Here is a 27,914-nt window from a genome sequence, read left to right as displayed (position 1 = left end):
AGGCTGCTGCCCACACTCCACCCAGTCCGCCAGGCTGCTGCCCACACTCCACCCAGTCCGCCAGGCTGCTGCCCACACTCCACCCAGTCCGCCAGGCTGCTGCCCACACTCCACCCCGTCCGCCAGGCTGCTGCCCACACTCCACCCCGTCCGCCAGGCTGCTGCCCACACTCCACCCCGTCCGCCGGCTGCTGCCCACACTCCACCCCGTCCGCCGGCTGCTGCCCACACTCCAGCCTCCTCCGGCTGCTCGCTCTGTCTTACTTCCTTACTGCTCTTCACCTTCCTGTTTTCTACCAGCACCCACTTGCTTCTCTATGCCCACTCTCCAGCCTCCTCTCTCCCCTCTAGATGAGTGGGTCGGGCCTCCACCCTGTGTCTGCCTCCTGCTGGCCCATCGGGCGGGGCCCCTGCCGGGTCTGCCAGGTTAGCTGCACATGAAAGCTGCCCGGCCGGTGCAGCGCCTCCCCGAGGGCTCTTCAGCCCAGTTCAGAGGACTAATGGACTCTCTGTAGTTTCTGCTCTGGGGGCTCCAGAGTGCTCCTCATTCCTCTGCTCCCTCCTTTCATTCCGGCCTCAGGAGGGTTGAGACGCCTGTGAGAGAATCACCAACTCAACTGAGGCGCACTTAATGGAGAAAGAAAACAAACAGGGACGAGCTCGAGTGACTGCATCTCTCTCAGGCATGATACACGCTGCCATCTTTACCCCCTATCCACCTACAAGCTGCTGCATGGTGCGGTCTGTGCCTCCAGGCTCCACCAACCAATGTCCCTGCATGTATGGAGGAAGCCTCTCACTGCACACCCAGGTCCTGCCACCCTCTCACTCCACCTACAAGCTGCCACCACAGTGGCTCCCTGTGCCTTGGCCCACTCCGACTCTACGTACATGTGAAAGCGTCTTTCACGGGGGCTCCCTGTGGGCCTCCCAGGTGTCTTCTCTCTACTCTCACTTCATCTCTATGCGAGAGCTGCCTTCACGGTGGTCCCCGTGGCCCCCCCTCCCCCTTTGCCATCGCACACATGGAGAAGTGTGGCTCAATGATTAGAGCGGCAGACCCTGATTCAGAGGCCTAGCCCGGGACCAGGGTTCAATTCCTCGCCTCGGCGGGTCTTGGGCTCAAAATTCCACAGACCTGATAATTCTCGCCTCGGTGCCTATTCCAATCATGGAGTCCCACTCTGCAACTCTGGGCAATAGCTTGCTTAATCTCCACAACGGCCCCTACAACGCTAAGGATGCCTGGCCTCCACCTTAGGGGTGCCCAGGAGTGGACGCCTCACAGGGAAAAGCCAGGATGGGTTCCACAGCGGTATTCGTACAAGCGCCTTGAGACCCTTGTGGGTGAGTAGTGCGCTATACAAGTGTCAATTTACATAACAATTTACATTTACACATGGGAAAGCTCCCTCCTTGGAGTCACAGTAACAGAGCAGCTCCTCTCCCGGGCTCTGTATGGTGTGTACAGAAGGACAGCAGTGATCACCGAGCCATTCCTCTGACTGTAGCATCACAAAGAGGTGATCTGTACTGTCACACACCCATAAGAGTGCACGCTTCTCACACCCCAGGCCCCACAGCTCACATTCTTTGCACTCCACAGCTCACCTTCTTTGCACTCCACAGCTCACCTTCTTTGCACTCCACAGCTCACCGTTCTTGCACTCCACAGCTCACCTTTCTTGCACTCCACAGCTCACCTTTCTTGCACTCCCAGGCACCACAGCTCACCTTCTTTGCACTCCCAGGCCCCACAGCTCACCTTCTTTCCACTCCTAGGCCCCACAGCTCACCTTCGTTCTACTCCCAGGCCCCACAGCTCACCTTCATTGCACTCCCAGGCCCCACATCACCTTCTGTGCACTCCCAGGCCCCAGATCACCTTCTGTGCACTCCCAGGCCCCACAGCTGACCTTCTTTGCACTCCCAGACCCCACAGCTCACCTTCTTTGTACTCCCAAGCCCCACAGCTCACCTTCTTTGCACTCCCAGACCCCACAGCTCACCTTCTTTGCACTCCCAGGCCCCACAGCTCACCTTCTTTGCACTCCCAGACCCCACAGCTCACCTTCTTTGCACTCCCAGGCCCCACGGCTCACCTTCTTTGCACTCCCAGGCCCCACGGCTCACCTTCTTTGCACTCCCAAGCCCCACAGCTCACCTTCTTTGCACTCCCAAGCCCCACAGCTCACCTTCTTTGCACTCCCAGACCCCACAGCTCACCTTCTTTGCACTCCCAAGCCCCACAGCTCACCTTCTTTGCACTCCCAGACCCCACAGCTCACCTTCTTTGCACTCCCAGGCCCCACAGCTCACCTTCTTTGCACTCCCAGGCCCCACAGCTCACCTTCTTTGTACTCCCAGACCCCACAGCTCACCTTCTTTGCACTCCCAGGCCCCACGGCTCACCTTCTTTGCACTCCCAGGCCCCACGGCTCACCTTCTTTGCACTCCAGGGCCCCTTAGCCCCCCTTCTTTGCACTCCATAAGCTCACCTTCGTTGCACTCCCAGGCCCCACAGCTCACCTTCTTTGCACTCCCAGGGCCCACAGCTCAACTTCTGTGCACTCCCAGGGCCCACAGCTCACCTTCTTTGAACTCCCAGGGCCCACAGCTCAACTTCTGTGCACTCCCAGGGCCCACAGCTCACCTTCGTTGAACTCCCAGGCCCCACAGCTCACCTTCTTTACACTCCCAGGGCCCACAGCTCAACTTCTGTGCACTCCCAGGGCCCACAGCTCACCTTCTTTGCACTCCCAGGGCCCACAGCTCACCTTCTTTCCACTCCCAGACCCCAGAGCTCACCTTCTTTGCACTCCCAGGGCCCACAGCTCAACTTCTTTGCACTCCCAGGCCCCACAGCTCACCTTCTGTGCACTCCCAGGCCCCACAGCTCACCTTCTTTGCACTCCCAGGCCCCACAGCTCACCTTCTGTGCACTCCCAGGCCCCACAGCTCACCTTCTTTCCACTCCTAGGCCCCACAGCTCACCTTCGTTCTACTCCCAGGCCCCACAGCTCACCTTCATTGCACTCCCAGGCCCCACATCACCTTCTGTGCACTCCCAGGCCCCAGATCACCTTCTGTGCACTCCCAGGCCCCACAGCTCACCTTCTTTGCACTCCCAAGCCCCACAGCTCACCTTCTTTGCACTCCCAAGCCCCACAGCTCACCTTCTTTGCACTCCCAGACCCCACAGCTCACCTTCTTTGCACTCTCAGACCCCACGGCTCACCTTCTTTGCACTCCCAGACCCCTCAGCTCACCTTCTTTGCACTCCCAGGCCCCACGACTCACCTTCTTTGCACTCCCAGGCCCCACGGCTCACCTTCTTTCCACTCCCAGGCCCCACGGCTCACCTTCTTTGCACTCCCAGACCCCACGGCTCACCTTCTTTGCACTCCCAGACCCCTCAGCTCACCTTCTTTGCACTCCCAGGCCCCACGGCTCACCTTCTTTCCACTCCCAGGCCCCACGGCTCACCTTCTTTGCACTCCCAGGCCCCACGGCTCACCTTCTTTGCACTCCCAGGCCCCATGGCTCACCTTCTTTGCACTCCCAGGCCCCACAGCTCACCTTTCTTTGCACTCCCATGCCCCATGGCTCACCACCTTTGCACTCCCAGGCCCCACGGCTCACCTTCTTTCCACTCCCAGGCCCCACAGCTCACCTTCTTTGCACTCCCAAGCCCCACAGCTCACCTTCTTTGCACTCCCAAGCCCCACAGCTCACCTTCTTTGCACTCCCAGACCCCACAGCTCACCTTCTTTGCACTCCCAGGCCCCACGGCTCACCTTCTTTGCACTCCCAGGCCCCACGGCTCACCTTCTTTGCACTCCAGGGCCCCTTAGCCCCCCCTTCTTTGCACTCCATAAGCTCACCTTCGTTGAACTCCCAGGCCCCACAGCTCACCTTCTTTGCACTCCCAGGCCCCACAGCTCACCTTCTTTGCACTCCCAGGGCCCACAGCTCACCTTCTTTGCACTCCCAGGCCCCACAGCTCACCTTCTGTGCACTCCCAGGCCCCACAGCTCACCTTCTTTGCACTCCCAGGCCCCACAGCTCACCTTCTTTGCACTCCCAGGGCCCACAGCTCACCTTCTTTGCACTCCCAGGCCCCACAGCTCACCTTCTTTCCACTCCTAGGCCCCACAGCTCACCTTCGTTCTACTCCCAGGCCCCACAGCTCACCTTCATTGCACTCCCAGGCCCCACATCACCTTCTGTGCACTCCCAGGCCCCAGATCACCTTCTGTGCACTCCCAGGCCCCACAGCTCACCTTCTGTGCACTCCCAGGCCCCACAGCTGACCTTCTTTGCACTCCAAAAACCCCACAGCTCACCTTCTTTGCACTCTAGGGCCCCACAGCTCACCTTCTTTGCACTCCCAGGCCCCACAGCTCACCTTCTTTGCACTCCCAGGCCCCACAGCTCACCTTCTTTGCACTCCCAGGCCCCACAGCTCACCTTCTTTGCACTCCCAGGCCCCACAGCTCACCTTCTGTGCACTCCCAGGCCCCACGGCTCACCTTCTTTGCACTCCAGGGCACCATAGCTCCCCTTCTTTGCACTCCCAAGCCCCATAGCTCCCCTTCTTTGCACTCCCAGGCCCCACAGCTCACCTTCTTTGCACTCCCAGGCCCCACAGCTCACCTTCTTTGCACTCCAGGGCACCATAGCTCCCCTTCTTTGCACTCCAGGGCCCCACAGCTCACCTTCTGTGCACTCCCAGGCCCCACGGCTCACCTTCTTTGCACTCTAGGGCCCCACAGCTCACCTTCTGTGCACTCCCAAGCCCCATAGCTCCCCTTCTTTGCACTCCCAGGCCCCACAGCTCACCTTCTTTGCACTCCAGGGCACCATAGCTCCCCTTCTTTGCACTCCAGGGCACCATAGCTCACCTTCGTTGCACTCCCAGCCCCCAAGGCTCACCTTCTGTGCATTCCCAGGGCCCACAGCTCACCTTCTGTGCACTCACAGGGCCCACAGCTCACCTTCTTTGCACTCCCAGGCCCCACAGCTCACCCTCTTTGCACTCCTAGGCCCCACAGCTCACATTCATTGCACTCCCAGGCCCCACAGCTCACCTTAGTTGCACTCCCAGGCCCCACATCCCCTTCTGTGCACTACCAGGCCCCACAGCTCACCTTCTTTGCACTCCCAGGCCCCACAGCTCACCTTCTTTGCACTCCCAGGCCCCACAGCTCACCTTTGTTGCACTCTCAGGCCCCACATCACCTTCTGTGCACTCCCAGGCCCCACAGCTCACCTTCTGTGCACTCCCAGGCCCCACAGCTCACCTTCTTTGCACTCCCAGGCCCCACAGCTCACCTTTGTTGCACTCTCAGGCCCCACATCACCTTCTGTGCACTCCCAGGCCCCACAGCTCACCTTCTTTCCACTCCAGGGCCCCACAGCTCACCTTCGTTGCACTCCCAGGCCCCACAGCTCACCTTCTGTGCACTCCCAGGACCCACAGCTCATCTTCTGTGCACTCCCAGGCCCCACAGCTCACCTTCTTTGCACTCCCAGGCCCCACAGCTCACCTTCGTTCCACTCCCAGGCCCCACAGCTCACCTTCTTTGCACTCCAAGGCCACACGAGACTCCAAGTTGTCCATCTGCATCTGCAGCCGCTTGAGTGTGCGGTCAGCGTCCCTCGTCTTGCGCTTGTAGGCAATAAGCACGGCGATGATAGCGAAGAGCAGCAGGCCGCCGCCAGCTCCAATGCCAATGATGGCGGGCAGCGTCAGGGCGCTGTCGGCGTAGATGTGCAGCGTGCCCGGCGAGTACTCCAGCCCTCCAACCAAGATCTGAGGAGAGTGGTGCAGAGAAGGTTAATGAGGCTCCATGCAGGCGGATTATATGAGCGAGCGACCATTACCAGCCTATGACCTTTGAAGAGCTCTCAACGCTGCTGGGACAGACTGATCAACCAATGAGGGGCGGGCAAAGAGTCTGGGATGGAGGGGAGCCTGAAAAGAGCTCACACAGAACGACCCCCACCCTTCCAAGAGGTCACTGAGCCAATGACCCCCACCCTTCCAAGAGGTCACTGAGCCAATGACCCCCACCCTTCCAGGAGGCCACTGAGCCAATGACCCCCACCCTTCCAGGAGGTCACTGAGCCAATGACCCCCACCCTTCCAAGAGGTCACTGAGCCAATGACCCCCCACCCTTCCAGGAGGTCACTGAGCGAACGACCCCCACCCTTCCAGAAGGTCACTGAGCGAACGACCCCCACAGTTCCAGGAGGCCACTGAACAAATGACCCCCACCCTTCTAGAAAGTAAATGAGCAAACGACCACCTCCCTCTAATACTAAGGAGGACACTGCTCCTGTCCTCAACTAAATGAGAGGAAGCCGCCACCGCTGCACTTTGTAGAGCACAAGCCCTCCGGCCCTCAACCAGAAGGAGCTCAGCACAGTGTACTAAGGACAACCCAAGTGTATATGATGGAAGGGCTCACTACTGCACCCTGGTCATAAGAGGAGACCTCACTCATCTCAGACAAGCACTGCCGCCCCTATATTTCCTTACCCCCTTCCCCCCGCCCCGGGAGGAGGGCGGCCCACCAGGAGGAAGCAAGGTCTGCATCTTTCAGGAGCACGCCGGGGCTTGGGCATCTGACGGACGCCTCTAACTAGGAGCAGGAGTCTAGTGTTCGACAAGGAAGGAACCGTAGGTAGAGCCGGCCCATGAATAGTACTACTGAAGACTAAGATGTGACAAGTATCGCGCCCTCTCCTGGCACAGGCCCAGCCTTCGGCGGGCAGTTACTGACAGGGAACGGCTGGGCACGCTGAAAAGTGCGCATGTGCAAAAACCACTATTTTGTCGAGGAGATGGTTTGCATATGTTGAGAATCGCACATACTGGGGTGCTTTTCTAACGACCAGTAAATGGCCACCAGCTGCTGCTGCAGAGAAGGGGATGAAAAGCTCTGTGCTCCTGCCAGCACCGAGCAAGTCTGAGGTTCCTGGTGAGGGGTGGGTAGGGCGCGGCCGGGTGTTTGGGGGGGCTGCAAGGCTGGAAGCCTTTGAAGACTTGTGCATGGAGCAATAGGAAGACCCTCAAGTGTAAGACAGCGGTAAGGCAGTCAGTGGGAGAAGAACCTACAACTGGAACAAGAACACAAAGGAGATGAGAACAAGGGGGCGGTGCAGAGGGGGAAATGGAGCACTCCCTGGGCATAACCTAGGGGAGCAGGCAGTGGAAGGGTAAGAGGGAGGCCACCAGAAGAGCAAGGAGGAGCTGGAGGCGCCACGCCTAGAGTCAAAGCACTGCCAGCAGGGCTCAGGGCCCAACAGGCCGAAGGCAGCGGAGAGATAAGGCTGATAGGATATAGATCAGTCAGAGGCTGATGGAGCCTAGAGGTTGGAAGAATGGAGAAAGGTGCAAGGGTTGCGTCAGTCGAGAGAAGCTATCGAAAGCAGAGCGGTCTGAATTCAGTAGGCTGAAAGAGGGGGTGCTGGGGAGCGCCAGTGTGAGGGGGGGGGCAATCACACAGTCCAGAGGGCTCTGCAGTCTGGTTTTGTAGTACAAGTACAACCGGTGCTGCGAAGGGTCAGAGGATGAGTGCTGAGCATGGAGATACCCCTTCGGGGGCGATTCCTGCGATCAATAAATTCTGTACATACATACATACATGAGCCAGAGACAAGGGAAGAGTGACCGAAGAGAGTGGAAGGGAAGTTCAAGACCTTGGACGTGGCGTCTGGAGGTTTTATTAGATGATGGGTGAGAGGACTGAAATATGAAAGTGACAACTTAAACGATTATCGTACAAAATCTGCTTTTTCTCGTGGTTCCCATCCATCCCTGCCAAATACTACAGGCATTATGACACTCTATACACTGATAAACAACTCACTGGTGTTTCTCAGTCCACCTGTTTTTTTCATAACATCAAGAGACATTATAAAACTGGTTATGGGTGCTTGTCAAGGAGTGTGAAAGGCTGTCTTTAATTATTCAGAGCTGCAGTTTGGCATTTAGAGGACTTCATGGCGGCCTGCAGAAAGCATCAGAGCGATCTCTACCGAAGAGTAAGACCAGAGGACCAGGACGTAGCTTGGTCAGTACGACGGGAGGGGGGGGGGGGGGGGGGAGCAAGCTTCATATTTCCCAACAATCACGCCGGCATATCTTGTTAAAATACATTATGAGAAGTAGGACACGAGGGGGCTTGCAAGGCAGGGGAAAGAGAGAGGAGTGCGGATTGTTAGGGGCATTTAAAACACAATAGTTTTCAAACTAACCAAGTTTTAAGGCAGAGATGAGAAGGGGAGTGTGTGCATGTAAACATCCTGGGTGAAATCCAACAGACACCTCACCATACCCGACTGAAAGCAACTGTACCCAACTATTTAATATAGCCGGTATAGCCCGCCGCTGCGGGCTATACCGGCTATTAAAGGCCCTCTCCAGTGTTAAAGGCCCGCATCGAAGGCAAGGGCCTTTAACAAGGGAGAGGGACTTTAATAGCCGGTATAGCCCAGCTACGAAGGGCTATAAGGCTATTAGAACATTCTGCCACTAAAGGGCAGAATGTTCTAAAATAAAACAAAGCCTTCAGGGGTGGTGAGGGGATTGGAATCCCCTCGGGCTCTCTGAAGCCTTTGTTCACAGCCAGAGCTGTGAACAAAAACATTGGAATGTTGGAGCTCCGGGCTTTTACCGGTCATTATAAGCCCGGAGCACTCCATTGTTTTCAATGGAGCTCCCAACATTCCAATGTTCTAACACAGAATACATTTTTTTGGGGGGGTGTAACACCCCTTAATCTACGCCCCTGCAGAAGACACCTGACCAGTTAAGGTGAGACCAGCGCTGGTATTGCATGGGAGGGAATCACTGTGAATGGGATAAACACAGGCAGCCTAATGTTGTAGATGACCAATGCCATCTTCTGAAAGCTTTCAACTCGCCACTCATTGAGCCTCGTCGCCATGCAGTAAGCTGGGGAGTAACTCAAGGTGAAGAATCAGAATAAGGGTGCACCTCCCCCACCACCCAGCCTCTGCTAGCTATCCAATGGAGTCCAGATGGAAGCTTGCATTTGCCCAAACATACGTCTGCTACCTGTGGCTTGTGAGACTAGGGCACCGACCCCCCCGAAGTGCTGGAGGGTGTGCAAGTGGGCGCTGCTGTTCACCACCGGAGCGAAGACGAGAGAGGCTCCCAAGAGACAGACCCCAGCAGGATGTCTGACCACAGGGGATGGACTACCAGCCTTGCACACCTGTAAGCTGCAGGACTTGGCGGTGGACGAGAGACGTGTAACCCACCCCAACCAGGCCTGGCACGTCATGCTTTGCTCTATGAAGGGTTCTTTGTATTAAACAGTGGACCTTGTTAAAGCAAAAAATAGAGAATGAATATAGAACGCAATTTATTCTATATAGTCTACCCAGTCGGGTAGATAGTTTAATATAAATGAATAAGGTTTCTGTCCGAGGACAGTTGCAATATCCAGTAGGATACAGTACTGTATCCAGAGCAATACATATACAGTGTGACAAGGTGAAAAGGGTGACAATTTAAAGACATGAAATTAAAAAGGAAAACAAACCAAAATGCAAAACAGTCAGGCGAAACAGGAGGACAGCTTGTTCATAAATATACATAATGTGACAAGCTTAATATGAAAACACAGACGTAACACATTGAAATACAGTTATTTGTTTGTACGCTGTTTTGTATGGTCGACAACGTTTCGACCCCTATCATGGGTAACTGGGATCATCATCAGGACAATAAAGGATTACAGTAAGCCTGAGATAACACTATTACATGAAAATCAACAAGGATGAAGAAATGGGAGAAACAAGGGGGGGGGGGAGAAAAAGACAAAAAAGGATTAACAGTTATAACCGTTTGGTTGTTGAGGTTGTCAGTCATAAAATTACGTAAACCCATAACTGATGTGAACACCATGAAGCTTTGACGAAGTGCTAGTAAGAATTAAGGCCAAATGTAGCGTGGATAGTGGTTGAGATAACAAGGTGGGCGCCTGGTGTGACTTAGAGCTTCCAAACCGGTTGAAGGGAGACCTGGAACACGGGGGTGGGAGTATGCACGTTCTGTCGGCGCAGGCAGGATATTAATTACAGTTACTGCATATCGCAATAAGTAACCTGGTCGAAAGTAAAAAGCGGTGCCAGGCGGTGAGCTAGTAAGAATAACTGTAGTGTGCATAGTGGTTGAGATAACAAGGTGGGTGCCTAGTGTGACCTAGGGCGTCCTCGCCGGTTGATGGGAGACATGGAACGCGGAGGTGGGAGCATGCACAATGTGTGGTACAGGTACAATATTAATTAAAGATACTACGCATGGAAATGACCTGGTCGAAAAATATATGCGGTGCACGGCGACGATCATACATTGAGCGCGATTAATGATTTACGATGGGCTCGGGAAACCTAGTGAGTACAATCCATGCGGTAACGTAGCAAAGAAGATAGGCGGGTAATATTTAAATTACCTATGAATGCGAAGTAACCGGACTCTGCGGTCCGAAATTGGAATTAAATTGTTCCGGTCCCTGAGTTGACAGGGTGCTAGGGTGGATTGAAAGAAAAATTTGATTAAAATTAAGGCTGGAAACCAGCGTGCTAAAATGAGGGGTTATTTGAAGGTCGAAAAGCAATACCTGATAAGGAAAACAAAGGAAGGTCTGAGCGGGATGCCGGTGACCTGTTGGGTGAAAAAACAAGGTATCGGATTGTAGAAATTATATACTAAGGGGGAGGAGAAACTGGGCGGCATGTAAACCCAAGGACATACCTTATGGAAGCTGTTGCCGCAAGGCGCCCGTTGGCGGGGGGTCAGTGGACACTCGAATGGTGTCGCGGAGTAAGGGAATCGGTGCAGTGGATTGGTAGATTCTGTTATCCGGCCGTTTCGTGGGTCAAAATTGCGAGAGCACGCTAGCTCAGTGGTGACTGACAAACGTGAGAAAGGGAATGCCTATAAGCCAGAGTTACTGAAAAGGAATGCAAGGGTAGCAAACACCGGAAGTTAAGGGGTGGCAAGTCGGCGGCCATCTTGGGTGTGGGTCACGAGTTGGGACAAGGCAAACAAATTAATAAGCACTCATTGAGGGAAATGACGCTAATGATGAACCTGGAATTAAAATACAGTATAAATGAAAATTGAACATGAACCTAGGTACATAAACCATAAGCGAGCAAATTGCATATGAATATGAACACAGGTTGCTAAAAACCAGAAGTGATAATAGTGGCAAGTCAGCGGCCATCTTGGGTGTGGGTCGCAAATAGGGATATGGGGATAGAGATTGCTAAGCACACAAAGGGACATGAAGCTAATGGTAAGTGTGGAAATATATTAAAATAAAGATGCAACCTAAACAAGAAGTTAGGTACATGAATAACCAAGCCAAATGCATTTGAGTGAAACCAGATTACGGTGGGAATTAAAATGCCACAGAGAGAACTGTTGTTGGGAAGGGAAAGACAGCATTTGATTGTAGTTCGTGGAAACATAATGCTTTAAAATTCCATGCTGTAACTAGAGCTAAGTAGTTGAACAATTATTTGAAAAAGGAAACATTAGATAGAAGCTTAAGTAATAAAGGCATTAGAGTGGACACAAAAAGTCCTGTTAATGTCACTGAGCATCCGTCCTGTGGATTGGTCATGATTGGGGAGTTGTGTAGAATTCTTCATTGGATGGCATGACAACAACGAAAAATAGAAAATTAGGAGAAAGTGCAAAGAAATTACAGTGAAAAGCACAAATTTCAAAACAAACAAACTTCATAATGTGGTGTTGACATGTAGTTCAATTATGGTTCTGTTAAGGAAGCCATCGGTATGGTTTTACAGAAGAGTAGTCCAACCCTCGGTCCTGTTGAGGCCATTTTTCATACTTTGAGTGCGCAAGATCCATTTTAGCTCCTCTTTGTTAATAGGCTTCCAATATCTGCTCCCCTGGGTGGTGGTTTGATCTGATTGATGATTGTCCATTTGATGTCATTTTCATCATGTCCATGATTTGAGAAATGAACAACCAAGGGTGTGTTCGGCCTCCTGCACAGGACACGGCTGCGGTGTTGGCATATCCTGCTCCGTTCTTTCTGAGTTGTTTGACCTATATAGATTTTCTTGCATGGACACTGCATCACATAAAGGACATTGCAGGAATTACAATTTGTATAGCTGTTTGATTTAATGTGTACATCATTAAAAGTGAAATCTTGGCCTTCGATAACTGAAACACACGCTGCAGTCGCCACACTTTATGTCCCATCAAGGGTGTGAGACCCCAGAGTTCAGTCAGTGTGGAAGGTGAGTTGGTAATGGGGAGAGCAGCCCTGACCAGATGGTGTTTTATATTGCGTCTTTTTCTGAAAGCAAAAAGAGGGCGATCAATGGTCATAGTTCTTGCATTCAGTATAGTCCAATGTTTCAGGATAGATTTGCGTATGGCGTGAGATACTGGCGAAAAGGTGGTAACACATATTATGCGTTCTTGGTCTATCTTTGGTTTAGGAGTGAGTAGTACTTCCCGTGGACAGTACCACGCTCTTTTTCGAGCATTTCTTACCAGTCGTTTGGGGTAGCCACGAGCATGTAGCTTCGTCCAAAGTATGGATGCTCCTTGGAAGTAGTCTTTCTTTTGATAACAATTCCTCCTAAGTCGTAAGAATCGTGAATAAGGGAGTGAGTCACGGAGTGCTCGGGGGTGATTGCTGTCGTATTTTAGTAATGTATTTCTTTCCGTGGGTTTGCAGTATAATTTAGTGAAAATTTCGCCATTATCATGGTAGATGGTAAGATCAAGGAATGCTATGGACGATCTGTTGTATGTGAGTGTGAAAGTGAGGCCCTGGCAGTTGTTGGTAAGCCAATGGAGGAACTGGGAGAGATTTTTTTCAGTGGAATGCCAAATTAAAAAAATATCATCAGTGTATCATCCACTTTAAAATGCTTTCAAAAAATGGATTACTCTCGGTGAGAATTCTAGATGTTTCCAGATGGTCCATATACAGAATTGCTAAGTTTGGAGCAAAAACTGCACCCATTGAGGTGCCCTTTACCTGCTGATAGAATTCAGTCTCAAAAGAAGAAATTTCTGGTAAGACATTTCCAGTAGTTGTAATATAAAAATAGTGGGGACGTTTTGTGGGCGTGGTCTACTATCCAGTACTTTTTCAATGATCAACATCGCTTCTATCTTTGGTATATTGGTGTAGAGCGATTCTACGTCTAATGTACACAAAAAATCAGATCTTATGTCAAAGGGATGGTGTTCCATCGGGTTGATCATGGACATACTAACCTTTACGAAACATTCCGTGAGTGGAGCAAAGTCTTTTATGAAGTAGTCAACAAATTGACCAAGGGGCTCCAAAATTGAGCCACAACCGGAGACTATGGGGCGTCCAGGAGGTGTGGTTTCATTTTTGTGGATTTTAGGTAAGCAATAAATTACTGGAGTGTGGGGGGGACTTGGTGATGAGAAATAGGAATTCCTTTTGGCTTAGAAAACCTTGGTCTTTACTGTCCAAAGGTTACTTGGAGGATCAATTTCTGGAGTTCAGTCGTAGGGTTGGTGGGGAGCCTACAGTAATGATCTGTGTTGGTGAGCTGGCGTAGGATTTCACCTTTGTATGCATCTATTTCCTGTAGGACAATTCCTCCGCCTTTGCCGGCAGACATGATTACCAGTGAGTGATTGTTTTTTAATGTATGAATGGCTTTTTTCTCCTCGAGTGAGATGTTATATGGAACGAAACATCTGGTGTTTTCAAGGGAGGATAAATCCTCCAGAATCATTTTTTCAAATGTGACCACCTCACTGGGGATCATGCTGGCACTTGGGAAGAAGGTAGAGAGTGGACGGAATGGAGTATTGCCGGAGACAGTAGGGGATGGGTTTTGTAAAAAGAAAGCATGTAGATGTATGCGTCTAAAAAACCGAAGTAGTTTGTTTTGGAGCTCGAGATAATTAGGTTTGATGGTGGGTACAAATGAAATCCCCTTGCTTAATAAGGATAGTCCAGAAGAGGCAAGAATATGTTTTGAAAGATTGTAAATGGGTATAGTTTGCGGTATATTGGAATCCATTACCACTGGTAGAATCGCCGGCATGTTTGACGTTCTCCTGGGGGATTGCACCATTGCACCTTGCCTCTGCCTCTAATGTGGCTCTCTCCTCGGCCTCTGCCTAAAAAAGTTTGATTCAGAGGGCGGGTCGATGGGCCAGGGGCTTCCCCTTGGTCGGAACTATCTGAGCATTCAGCAGAAGTATCGGAAAAGCCCACTAAGTTGTTGTGCCTGTTAAATCTACCCCAAGGTCTGGTGTTTTGAGGATTAGAGTAGGAGCGGTTGTTGTAGTAATCTTTCTGTAAGTAGGGGTACGTTCTTTCTACCACGTATGAGTTGATATCCTTCTTGACTGTGACTGATTGATTGTTTTGTTCTAGCCTATAGAAATCCTCAATAGTTTTTTCTACCTGCTCAATTAGTTTCTTACCCTCAGTAACTGACTTTGTGTCTTTTATTTGCCTCTCAATGTCAAGTATTTCTAACTCTAGAATTTTCGAAGCTTCTGTGGCTGTATCGATTCTTAACACCGTCCAGTGTCTGGAGCAGGTTGAACCTATGTAGCTGAAGCTGTTAATATATTTTGGGTTATCAGTGAAAACTCCAGGGGTGTTGCGCACCTGTAGGCCCACAGGTATCACGTTTGCTTTTAAATTGTCAGTGTGCATACGTATCATAAGTTGTAATCTCACAATCTTTTTCCTAGTTTTTTCCAATTGTTCAGTCAGGGGTATAGTGGCTACACCACCAGCTTCTGTTGAGTCTGTAAAAAGGGAGGGACCTTCAAGTATTTTTTTGATGTAATCATCAGTATAGAGGGGTGCACGATCTGACATAATATTTAGGAAGGGAGATAAAGGGGACCAGGAAGTACCCACTAGAGACCAGGGGAAATGAGTTAGCCAACCCTTGCAATCCTGCGATTGCGCTCAATATGTTTGTTAGAAGACAAGGGAACCCTAAAGGTAGCCAAGGACCTAGGGTAACAATTCTTTGTATTAAACAGTGGTCCTTGTTAAAGCAAAAAATAGAGAATGAATATAGAACGCAATTGATTCTATATAGTCTACCCAGCCGGGTAGATCGTTTAATATAAATGAATAAGGTTTCTGTCCGAGGACAGTTGCAATATCCAGTAGGATACAGTCCTGTATCCAGAGCAATACATATACAGTGTGACAAGGTGAAAAGGGTGACAATTTAAACACATGCAATAAAAAAGGAAAACAAACCAAAATGCAAAACAGTCAGGCGAAACAGAAGGACAGCTTGGTCATAAATATACATAATGTGACAAGCTTAATATGAAACCACAGACGTAACACATTGAAATACAGTTATTTGTGTGTACGCTGTTTTGTATGGTCGACGACGTTTCGATCCCTATCATGGGGTAACTGGGATCATCATCAGGACAAGAAATTTTTACTGTAAGCCTGAGATAACTGTTACATGAAAATCAACAAGGATGAAGAAATGGGAGAAACAAGGGGGGGGGGAGAAAAAGAAACTAAAGGATCAACAGTTACAATTGTTTGGTTGTTTAGGTTTTCAGTCATAAAATTACGTAAACGAAACCCATAATGGATGTGAACACCATGAAGCTTTGACGAAGTACTAGTAAGAATTAAGGCCAAATGTAGCGTGCATAGTGGTTGAGATAACAAGGTGGGTGCCTGGTGTGACTTAGAGCATCCAAACCGGTTGAAGGGAGACATGGAACATGGGGTGGGAGCATGCACGTTCTGTCGGCGCCGGCAGGATATTAATTACAGTTACTGCACATGGCAATAACCTGATCGAAAGTAAAAAGCGGTGCCAGGCGGTGAGCTAGTAATACAGACCCCAGCAGGATGTCTGATGACAGGAGATGGACTACCAGGATTGCACACCTGTAAGCTGTAGGACTTGGCGGTGGACGAGAGACGTGTAACCCACCCCAACCAAGCCTGGCATGGCATGGCCTGCTTTGCTCTATGAAGGGGTCAGTACCCCACCTTGACCAAGCCTGGCCTGCTTTGCTCTATGAGGGGTCAGTAACCCACCTTGACCAAGCCTGGCCTGCTTTGCTCTATGAAGGGGTCAGTACCCCACCTTGACCAAGCCTGGCCTGCTTTGCTCTATGAGGGGTCAGTAACCCACCTTGACCAAGCCTGGCCTGCTTTGCTCTATGAAGGGGTCAGTACCCCACCTTGACCAAGCCTGGCCTGCTTTGCTCTATGAGGGGTCAGTACCCCACCTTGACCAAGCCTAGCGTGCTTTGCTCTATGAAGGGGTCACTAACCCACCTTGACCAAGCCTGGCGTGCTTTGCTCTATGAAGGGGTCACTAACCCACCTTGACCAAGCCTGGCGTGCTTTGCTCTATGAAGGGGTCAGTAACCCACCTTGACCAAGCCTGGCCTGCTTGGCTCTATGAGGGGTCACTAACCCACCTTGACCAAGCCTGGCCTGCTTTGCTCTATGAGGGGTCAGTGTCGACTGATCTGAGGGTAGTTCACCGGGGCATAACAGAGCGCCCAGAAGAAGAGCCTCTCTCGTGCAGCTGACCAGTTGTGTAACCAGTCTGGCACTGGAGTTACTGGAACCTGTTGGATTTTAGGTTGTAACTGGAAAGTGAGTGACCAGTGGGTGCTCGTGTGGCCGGCGCGATCCAGGGTTACAGCGAAGGGTACAAGGGAAAAGAAGGAATTGAAGGATGCATGGTCACTGGCCAGTGGAGTCGTCACACGACACCCGCCAGGAAGTGCAGTCGGCCAGCCTCCATCTTGTTTCGTTTTGGGAAGGTCTGTCGGGAGGAGGCCGACATCAGGAGGCAAGGACTTTGGGGGTGTGGCGGTGAGGCGTTGGCAAGCATGTAAACGAGAGAGGAAGTGGTTCCTAACCCGTGGTCCGGGTACCCCTGGGGGTCCGCGAAGCCTACTCAGGGCGTCCGCGACTGCTAAGAAAATTAAATAATATTAACATATTAGTCGAGTGTGCATAAATATAAAAGCGTGATGTTTAAAAGTGAATTTTACAACGTTCTGTAAATGCGAACGAGTTCAAACTGGGGGCTAAAAATGAAGTCCGTCTCCTCAGATTGATTCGCGGGAGCAGTGCGGGTGCATGGACGGCGAGTGGCCTCAACCAAACTTAGAAAAGCTGCAACCTTCCCATTAAAATTTACATTTTCTTTATATTGGTTTGTAAAATAAACAAAACATTTCATAATTTCTGTATTTTTTGTGTATTGCTTTGCAGTTCAAATCTTCAACAATGCTTAGGCCAGGTCCCTGGCTTCCATAAGGACTCTTTGGGGTCCCCTAGTTCGAATAATGATTCTGGGGGGTCCCCGGCTTCCATAAGGACTCTTTGGGGTCCCCTAGTTCGAATAATGATTCTGGGGGGTCCCTGGGTTCCAGTAATGATAAGTGGGGGCTCTCAGAAGTGAATCGGTTAAGAACCGCTGGTCTAAGGGCAGAGTCTCTGGTGTGGGAGGCAGAGAAGAAGGCATCGTCGGGTGAGTGGGGAGTCGGGGGGGGGGAGGTAAGTCGTCGTACACTCTTCCTTCTTGTTACACCCTCTGAGGGGGGGGGGGCAGGGATCTGGCCCCTCTCTGCCGAATAACGTTGGGGGGCGCTCTCGCCTCTCTCCGCTGCCGATCGGACATGGATGGAGTGAGGGGGGGGGCTCCTGTCCCTCCCCCAGCCCCCGTTTCCAGGGCTGTTTCTTGCCTCCGCGGCTGCGGACATGTTTTTGCCGGATGCTGCTGGGTGAACACATCAACAAGAGCCAGGCTGGAGGACACGGGTCTCCATGGCAACACATCACCTGGGGTGTGGGGGGTGCACAGAGCCTGGCGCTGAACTCTCCTCCTCGGCTGCAAACATGGGGGGCTGGGAGAGGGCTGCGTGCGCGCTCCCGCGGACGGGCATGTATGTACACACATGAGACAGGTACCAGTCGGGCGTGTGTACTGTCGTGAGGTGTGCGTGTGTGCACCCTGAGAGCACGTCCTGCGACGCTGCATGGAGGTGACATGCAGGGCTGGCGGCTGTGTGCGCGCTCCCGCGGCTGAGAGATGTATGTACACATATGAAACAGGTGCCAGTCGTATGTGTGTACTGTCGTGAGGTGTGCGTGTGTGCACCCTGAGAGCACGCCCTGCGACGCTGCATGGAGGTGGCATGCAGGGCTGGCGGCTGTGTGCGCGCGGCAGGGACATGTATGTACACATATATGACAGGCACCAGTGGGATCATCAGACGTGTGTACTGTCGAGAGAGGTGCGTGTGTATTGTGCGTGTACCCTGAGAGCACGCCCTGTGAGACGCTGGATGGAGGTGGCATGTAGGGCTGGTGGGATGTGTGCGCGCGGCAGGGACATGTATGTACACATATGAGACCGGTACCAGTCGGAGGTGTGTTCTGTCGTGAGAGGTGCGTGTGTGTTGTGCGTGTACCCAGGGAGCACGCCGTGTAGGACTGGCGGCCGCCGCCTCTCAAGGCACACACATACGGGTCATTTGTTCGTGTTCCGACAGTCTGGGAAGGCCACGAAATGGGACTTAAATTAAAAATCATGTCAAATCCCCAGATCAATCTCAATGCGGCAACTCTGACGTCATCCATCACGAAATATTCAGACAGCCATAGAATAGTTTTAGGTGATTTATTTCATCTGCTGTTTAAACTATAATAAAAGGGAGAACATGCCGGCTTTATATGGTTTTTCCGAATCGTTTTATCGGTGTTGATGTAAAAATACTGGACATACCAGTAAAATAATGGCCAGGTGGCAACTGTTTCTAACTGGGCTTAATTTATAAAAGACATAAGTGCCAGGGCCCCCCGCCAGGCCTGCCCCACCCACGGACACTGCCAGCAGACACTAACCACCACACTCCCGCAGGAGTGACAATTCAGACTATTTTATTCCATTCCCCTAAAGTTATGAGAATAGCCCGGGCGCCAGGGATCCGCTATTGCATATTAAATTAATTATAAGCTGTTGCTGTGGTCATCTAAAATTAGACACACAGCGCCACCTTGTGGCAGACTGCCATAAATGTGGATGTTGACAAGTTCAAGTGCCGAGGACCAGAAACCACCGGCTCAAATTAATCTCTACTGCCATGCAAGGGCTGTGTGAGTGAACTGAGAAGAGAGGGGTCTGGAATGTGCTTGTGCGCGAGTTGGTTGCCCAAAGAGTGTCTGCAAACGCAATGGTAACAAGCATTGGCAACTCTTACAGGTCTCTCTTTGCCAATGCTTTCTGGCCTCCGCAGTTGGCTTTCATGACAGATGTCAGGATTCTTACTCCACCTGGTAGCCTTTGCAAATAGCAACCAGGGGAGAGGAGTTGTCCTAATGGCTACAGTGGTCGACCTCGAATCTGGGGAGCCGGGTTAGAGTCTCGTCAATGACGCTGAACATCCTGTGATCCTGGGCAAATCACTTAATCTCCCCGTGCTATGTAAAGCGCTCTGATACCAGATACAGGGTCAAGTTTGCGCAGTATAAAACTGTTAAAAAAAAAAATCTCATGCTACGTCACGCAACATCGGCCATTTTGAAAATCTAGAAAACATGATTGGCAATCATGTTTTCTAGATTTTCAAAATGGCTGGCATGTTGCTTGACGCAGCATGAGATGTTTCTCTCCTCGCTCCACCCCTTTACATATCCACCCTCTTTACTCTGACTCTACCCCCTTTCGCCTCCACCCCCTGCTCTCCCACCATTCCCCCTATCACTACCTTTATGTTCGCTGTTGATACTCTCTTCTATGCCCTGAATTCTCATCCATTTATATTATTTAGTAGTTCATATACTGCTAATCCGCCCAGAATTTTTGCCCCAACTGAACTTAAATGTTGAGCTCTACCTGCGTGTTTTTGTAACATTTGTCCAGTTTCTCCTCTTGATTGCCCCTTCTCATGTAAATTGCTTTTTACCCCCTTTTTTAACTCAATCGTGGTGTTGTTCTCGCCTGTTTATTTTTACCCTGAACAATAGTTTTTTTCTTGGACTGTTTCAGCTCTTGTGAAGCGCTCCGATACCCACGGGTCTAGCCAGCGCTATATAAAACCTATCAGTTCAGTGCATGACAGCCCCGGGCGCAGAGTGTATGCATGCTGTATGTGAGGCTTTTACAGGCTGTACTGAGGTGAGTAAGTCTAGGACAGGCCCTTCGTGACCAGAGGCAAACCATTATAAAATGTAACGAGGAAGATATTTCCATATTTGGCAGTGAGACCTACCGTGACCCGTTGCCGCCCGGTCTGTGTGGGCGAATCGCAGAGCAGTTGGATGTCGGAGACGGTCAGCGAGCAGGGCTTGTCCCCGATCAGCACGGTGTAGTTGAGCTTTGCGTTACCAGGTGCAGCCGGGATTAGGTTCTTTCCCTGGAGGAGAAGCAGAAACGGTCAGTATGGTCTGGTGCTGCCCAAGACCCCCTCCCATTAACAGGCGATATACTCCTGGGAAATGGGGGCCCTCCCAGCTCCCGTGGAGGCTCGCTGCCCCCTTCCCCCCCCCAAGGCAAACAATGCAAACACCACAACTGTTTGGATTAGGGGTCGTAGTAACCTCGGGTGTATTTTATTACATAAAACCATCAAGAAACATTAATATTATTTACATTATGTACAATACGCAGAAAGTCCAATACATTGATAGGTGCAAGGTGTCCATTGGCTAACCTTAACATGTTTTTAGTACATAGCCATTCCTATCGTAATATAAGCGATGAAGATATTCTCTTTCTGCGTATCCCTGTTCGAGCCTACGGCAGGGTCAATGGCTGGCAGCCCCAGATCCCAGTCAAGCTAGGTCCCAAACTCCTACCGGAGTGACCTTGCGTATGGGGGTCCAGCTTACCGGATGGATACCCGGGTGCGGGGGCCCGGCGCAACCACCATATTGGCGGCCTGCCCGACTGGCCCGCCTTGCAATTCAGTGAGTGTGCCTGCTAATGCCCGCCACTCCATTGCCACGAAGGAGATGGAACTACGCTAGGGACAGCTCACTACGTTACCAGACGCCCAGACATGAAAGCACACTCTGGCCGTCACAAGACGAGCTTCCGTCTCTTATTTGGTTATTTATTTCCAGCAGTACATCTCTCATATCTATTTTCTTTTAATCAAATCTATTTGGGGCGCATCAGGCTGTCACTGTGATGCAGCCCCGCCTCCTCGCGCCTTCGTCTGCAGGCTGATGGGCAGCTCCAGAGGCAGACGCTGATGACAAATGATTAGTCTGGGGCACTTTATCATTCATCTCCTGCACTAGCAGCATCTGTCACACAGCCATCACGGCTGCAAGGCAGAAAGCTAGGCTGAGAGTGGGAATCAGCAGCCGGCATCAGGCCCCAGGCATGGGAGCACTTCTTGCCATGTGCATAGAGCTGGTACTTACTAACATGTGCGGACAGGCCTAGGATGTCTGCGGTGAGCAAGCATTGCATTTAAGCATGGGCGAATTTTGCGAATCTCGCGTTCGCGAATTTTGCGGATTTGCAAACTCGCAATCCGCAAAATCCGCGAATTCTCGCGATTTTTCTTTTGTGTTCGCACGGGTTTCTGCCAGTTCGCGAGGGTTTTGTACAATTTCGCAAACGCGAACTTACCTGTCGGGTCGCAAGTTTTGCGAACTTGTTGTTTCTACGTGTCCAGCCTGTTTGGGACACTCTTCTTCATCACTGCCACTCTCTGTCACCACTGCCACTCTCTGACTACTCATGCCACCCTCTGGCCCACCCATGCCACCCTCTGTTTCATCACAGCACCCTCTGGTTGTCCAGTGTACATTATTGTGGCAAAGCAAAGCACACCTTCCCTGCCTCAAGTGACCTGAATTATTTTGGGGCTGATTAATGTGTCACAGAATATTTTTTTAGCTGGCACCTGCTTCCTTAGTGCTTCCTGATTAGTGATCTTTTGCACTTGCTAAGTGCTTTCATTGTTGCGAAATTAGTTACAACACCTGCCCTGCCCCAACTGACGATAATGAATTAGGGGCTGATTAATGGATTTGAACTTCCAGCCTGGCTCCTGCTTGTCTCCCTTAGCTGTAATTCAGGACCTTTGTGGCATATGTGTAACTATTCTGAGGTTCAGAGCAGGGTCACATAATAGTTGCAAGTAGGCAACTGAACTCTGGAGGGGCCCCTCAGGAAGCACTACAGGAAATGGCTACTAATGATGAGCTTGAACTTTTGAACCTGGTAAGTAGTTTCAGTTTTGCTAAAATCGTATTTCTGCAATTTAGCGCTTATTCGCGGGGCGTGAAGTTGAACTGGGAAGCCGCGAACTCACGCGAACAGTGCAAGCAAGCCATAAAATCCGCTGCTCGCGGATTTGCGGATTTTGCGGGAAATTCGCGAATCTCGCGGATTGCGAATTTACCGAAAATCCGCAAAATCCGCGAGCGTAACGGATTTTCCGCCCATGCTTAATTGCATTGAGGCGGATTTATATCTTTGCGGTATGAATACTCTGTCGCAAAACGTTACGATTTTGATGTGGGCAGACCTTAAGTTTGGCTACGGCAGTGACTACTCCATCACCTCCTTATCCAAACTTGACTGACAGAGTAACAGCCGTCAGAGTCAAAGAAATGGCTATACGTCTGCCCACCCAATTATGATGGGCGGACATATAGCCATTTTTTCACTGTCCGTCACTGCCAGGCAAACCCTTGCGGTAATTGCCAGGAAAAAAAGGAATAATGACCCGCTCGCTATGGGAGTCATCCCGTTTCAGGATTTTCTTTTTGAAAATAAAAAGGAAAACTGTTTGATGCGATGCTCCATCATGCAGGCGGAGCCCTGCCTGCTTTGTCAGCTGAAGCAAGACCTCTGGTAAAGAGCATCCGTCGCAGGGCCTGGTTTGAGGGTGGGAATGCCTATCTCTTCGAATCATTTCAGAGGTCCTACAGCGAAACAAAAGCAGGATACTGCCAGCTTCTCTAAGAAGGACGGGCAAACTTTCACAGAAGGCAGTGTGAACATGGCGGAGCCCTTGGCTAGCAACTCAACACTCCCCACAGACAGCACTGTAGACTAGGTTCCTAGAGTGTGGACCACTCCCTGCCCCCCAAGAACAGAGAAGCCTCTTTGACAGACACATGTTTCTACCTTTAAGATGATGTGGGAGCCTGGCTTCAGTTCCATCACCCCAGACGGGCCGAAGGACTCGAAGGACGGATCAGGGTAGTAGGTGAACGTTGTCCCGTTGAGCACCAGGAGAGCACGCACGTTGTCCAGGATGAAGCCGAACTCGTTGGGTAGCACCCCGTCCTCCGGGACGATGCTCTTCTTGCCGTACACAATGCCCGGAGCCTTGCACAGCATGGTCGTGTCGTTCAGGATCTCGCAGGTCTGTGGAGAAGGAAGAGCAAGGATTGAAGAATAAGAACAAAGTATGCTTACAGGGATAGAACAGTATAATAATAATAATAACGGTATTTGTAAAAACACAAACAGCTACCTCAATCAATCAATCAATCATAACACTTGTATAGCGCGCTACTCACCCGGAAGGGTCTCAAGGCGCTTGGGGGAAGGGGTCCGCTACTGCTCGAACAGCCTCAAGTAGAGGTGTCCCGGCGCTAAAGCAAGACAGAAGTGTGTGCAGCAGGAGCTCCTTACGCTGGCTCAGCCCTTCGATTCAAGGCCAAAAAGCCAGGTTTTTAGGGCTTTCCTGAGAAGTGGCTCAGATTCTATCTGTCGCAAAAAGTTAGGCAAGGCATTCCAAAGCTTAGTAGCCACAGCCGTGAAGGATCTCCCTCCTATCCGCACTTTCTTGAACCTCGGGCCGCAAAGTAGGTTCAAGGAATTGGATCTCGGGAGCCTATTCTGTTTATAGCTACATAAGCGCCGCTTCAGATAGCTCGGACATTTACCATGAAAGGAGCGGAAAGCAAGTGTTCGGCTACAGGAGTCGATCTTCCGTCGACAAGCACCACTGCTGTCAGTCTGAGCGGACAAGGAGATCCAGAGCGTCCATCCACCTTGTGCTCTAGACACACACAACTCAATTTCCCAAACTCTCTCTCTCACACACATCCTACTCACACACGGGCAGACATCCACGGAGCCTCGCAGAGAGAAGTGAATGTGGTTGGGGGAATGACCACACTTAAGGCCGACTTACTGCTGAGGGGTAATGGCAAACCCGCCACCGTCCAGGGGATGTGCTTTTCTGGTGAGAAAAAGTCTAGCTAGAATTTCCTCCATCATGGGGGATAGGAAGGTGGAGAAAGTTCCGCTTGAGGAATCTCCTGCCGATTTAGCATATCCTATAGAAATTAGACTATGTACTATGTCCATTGCTACAGGGCTCCGAATTGGGCCGGTACGTCTTACAATAGGAAATAAAAACATTCATTCTTTTAAAGAGGCTCTTTCAAGGTAGTGGTTCTGGACGCCTTCAAAAAAGAAAATAAGGGTAGGGTATCGTGGTAAAGCGCAATAGAAGTGGCGTAAAGAAGACTCACGTTGATGTTTTCAACCCCGGCAAACTTGGCTCTCACCCTTGGCTCCTGGATGGTGAGCAGGTTCGTCCCAGAGACAGTGATCAGGGTGCTGCCGCTGAGGAGGGAGAAGACAAACAGGGTTGGTAGGATGGTCCTACGGCTATGAAATCTAAGGACAGCAAGACCACACTCTTTAAACTAGCTTGGAAACCATCAGACACTAGGGCACAATTCTCCTTAAATCAAGAGCTGGTTCTTCTGCCCATGAACAGACTAAACTGAGAGACAACAGCTGGAAGGGGCTGTGCACACTGGAGAGGGTCACTCAAGCAGGACTCCTCTGTGGAGGGCTGATCTTCTACAAGGGGGCTCCAAGGTTGGGTCCCACCCTCAGGCACCCACGCACTGCCGGGGCCTGAAAGCTCTTACTTGAAGATGCTCCACTCCGGCTCGATCCTGGAGATGGAAGGGTCCTCAGAGTAGGTGTACGCGACGTCCGGGTTGGAGATGTTGGCTTGGTCTATGCTGAGGGTGATGGTGGCCTGGCTGGGACCTAGCGACGATGGTGGTGTGATGCAGACAATCTCTCGGAGGCTTCGTCTACAGGGAGGAAGCAGAATAAAGCCATCACAGATGCACTCACTGACATTTCTACAGTAATCAAAAGAGAGCGAGCCAGGTCGCTGCTGCAAACAAAGACAAGCCTAAGGCAGAGAATGGATGGAACAGAAACCCACCAATGACGCCCATAAATAGAGGTTGAAGGCTCAGGGACACGTCGGACAGGTATACACCACTGATTATACACTGAGACCTCTCTAAGAGGTAAGGTGAACCAACAGACCCAAGTCACTGAAGAACACGCTGAGACTTCTCTTAGAGGCAGGGTGCACCTGACTGAGGCATGCATTACTGTTGAATGCACACACACACCTGGGGGTAGAAGACAACCTAAAATGCACATTGTTGTTACCCAGAGACGTCTAGAGGGGTAGGAACATCTAGTTTACAGCTGCACACACTGGCTTGGAAGAACATACAGCCACATGCCACTGTTTCCTACCCAGACTTGTCCTGGAGGTGGGCTCAGGGCAGAACAGACAGTGTACAATCACTGACATACAAAACGAGACTTTGCCCAGAGGGGCAGGGCAGAACATACATACGTACATCACAGAAACACAGACAGACTTGTCCCGGAGGAGGGGGCAGAACTAACAGTCACATCACTGACACACACCTCAAGATTGTGCCTAGACTGGGGAAGAGCAGGCCAGGATGAAGTCCTATCCCTTATGCACACACTGACTTGCCCCGAGTGGGGGCAGAATGGACTGGGAGTCATATCGCTGGTGCACACAAAGACTTAATCCATAAAGAGAAAGGACACAGGAGCAACAAATGTCTCAGAAGAATAACCACGTGTTACAACTGTGCCCTTTCGTCAGTGATAATCAGTACATTCTTCTAAAGTAGGAGTACATGCCCGGGGTCACCAAATAATTGTCTGGCTGCTGATTCTGAAGTCCTTGTTGAGGCAGAATGTGAAATGGTGCTTTTTAACACTCATTCCAGGGGATAGCCAACGCTTGCCCTGTGATCTGCAAGGACGCAGAGGGAGCAGTGGTTCCAGATTTCTAAGTGTAGTGTTCTCAGTGGGGCACACATGTAGAAGGGTGGCCTCTCCATAGAGGACCCGTTTAAATCCATGAGCACTGACCATGTTGGAAGGCCTTATTTCAGTGGTTCTCAAAGTACGGCCCTTGGGCCACTGGCGGTCCGACACACTTTCCCTTGATGCCCTCAGGTCTTCCTCCGAAGTGTTGTAGCAGAAAAAGCTGCTGCTTGAGTACCGTTTTGTTTGTTGCTGGTGTTAGCCAAGCAACATTGTTTTGTACTTCTGGGCTGCTTTCTTCAGTTAGTGAAGCTTGTTTTATGAGCAGGGCTCACCTGTTCATAAAACAAGCTGAAAAGGCTGTAGAAACAAAAGCCCAGAAACAAAAAATGATGTTGTAAGGGTATATTTTGTGATATTTTAATAATACAGGCACCTTGACTGAACAAGCATTGACAAAGTCAATAGATCTCACTTAAGACATATTGGCGTTGCCAATTATTTTTATGTAACTTACAACAATGTCTCTAAGGGTGTAAGTTAAAGGTCAATTTCAAGCAGCACAAATAATCGCTGGAAGTGGAAGGAGAAACCAGGGAGGCAAGAAATGTTTTGACATCATAGAATAGAGTTTAGTAAATGCATATATTTGTCATATTTAACTTCATATATTCAAATATATGTAAGGGTAGCACTGCGTTACATTGAATAACATGTAACTTGTGGGATACTGTGCACAAGTGCTCGTCTAAATGGTGACGTCGCAATGGACACGTGAGGAAGTATGCACAGCGACAGGAAGGGGCGCAACAAACACAAATGATGGTGAGATTTACATAGTTGGGATACCCAAACAATAAAATCAAGCTGGGTATCCATGAGGAAATAGCGTCGACATTTCGCTGTAAAAGTCGACGGCGTTTCAGCCTGTTGAAGTGTTTAGGCCATCATCAGGACCAGTCACTTTTTTTCTATAGCAGTGGCCCACGCATCGCAACTGAATTCCCAATTGTCGTGGAGGAGTGTCCCGGAACAGTCCAGGTACAACGTGGGACACCTCTGCTAGTCAAGGGGTTCAGAGGAAGGGATGGAGGGAGGTCCCTGGAGGGTGGTCCAGAGAAGGTCCAAGATTTATCGCATTGGAGAGTGAGTTGGGGATGGGGCGTGCCACTGTATAGATGCGGCCCTCGGGAACAGCCCACAGTGTACCTTATGGCCCCAAGAACATTTTTGTGAGTACCCATGCCTTATTCTATCTAACGCTGCACAGGGGCAGAGCTTCATGGCCAGGACTGCGCAAGGAGACAGCAAGAGTTTAAGAAGACCCCATCGAGTACCCCAACTCACCTGACGAACTGACACTCCTCTTCTCGGACCAGGATGGAGACGGCGCTGCCGGAGTCCAGGTTCCTTCCAGTGATGGTAATTCTAGTTCCGCCTGATGCCGGACCCCGTGATGGACTCACTTTGTTGAAACTAGGCGTCTAGAAGAGGACAGAAGCTTATGAGGAGCTACAGCATTGACTCTGGACCTCCATATTTCCGCTGCCTCCCAAACACCAGCCCGTGTACATCATCTAAAGAACGGCCTTTCTGGATAAAGGGAACGTCAAAGCTACATATCTCTGACAGAGGCCATCTCTAGGGCGCTCTCACCTGACACCGCCTTCAAGTGTCACTTGCATCTAGTGACAAGCACAATGGGGTCTTAAGGGCAGGACAAACCTGATCCCTGCATTCGTGCACCACAACAGCC

General features: G+C 50.7%; 1 protein-coding gene across 1 annotated transcript in view; it reads right to left on the bottom strand.

Annotated features, from left to right (window-relative positions):
- PLXNA3 (plexin A3) overlaps positions 1–27,914 on the bottom strand; it is a 522,917-nt gene that overhangs the window by 57,373 nt on the left and 437,630 nt on the right. The window contains exons 15-20 of the mRNA XM_086940293.1: positions 27,506–27,642; positions 24,973–25,143; positions 24,565–24,658; positions 23,204–23,446; positions 20,325–20,468; positions 5,581–5,815 (exon numbers count right to left, since the gene is read on the bottom strand). Coding sequence (XP_086796419.1) covers positions 5,581–5,815; positions 20,325–20,468; positions 23,204–23,446; positions 24,565–24,658; positions 24,973–25,143; positions 27,506–27,642 — 1,024 coding nt within the window. The remainder of the gene's footprint in view (positions 1–5,580; positions 5,816–20,324; positions 20,469–23,203; positions 23,447–24,564; positions 24,659–24,972; positions 25,144–27,505; positions 27,643–27,914) is intronic.

Source organism: Lissotriton vulgaris, chromosome 10 (genome assembly GCF_964263255.1).
Source record: "Lissotriton vulgaris chromosome 10, aLisVul1.2, whole genome shotgun sequence".
Taxonomy (NCBI): Eukaryota; Metazoa; Chordata; class Amphibia; order Caudata; family Salamandridae; genus Lissotriton; species Lissotriton vulgaris.
This window is presented reverse-complemented; position numbering and strand designations above follow the sequence as displayed.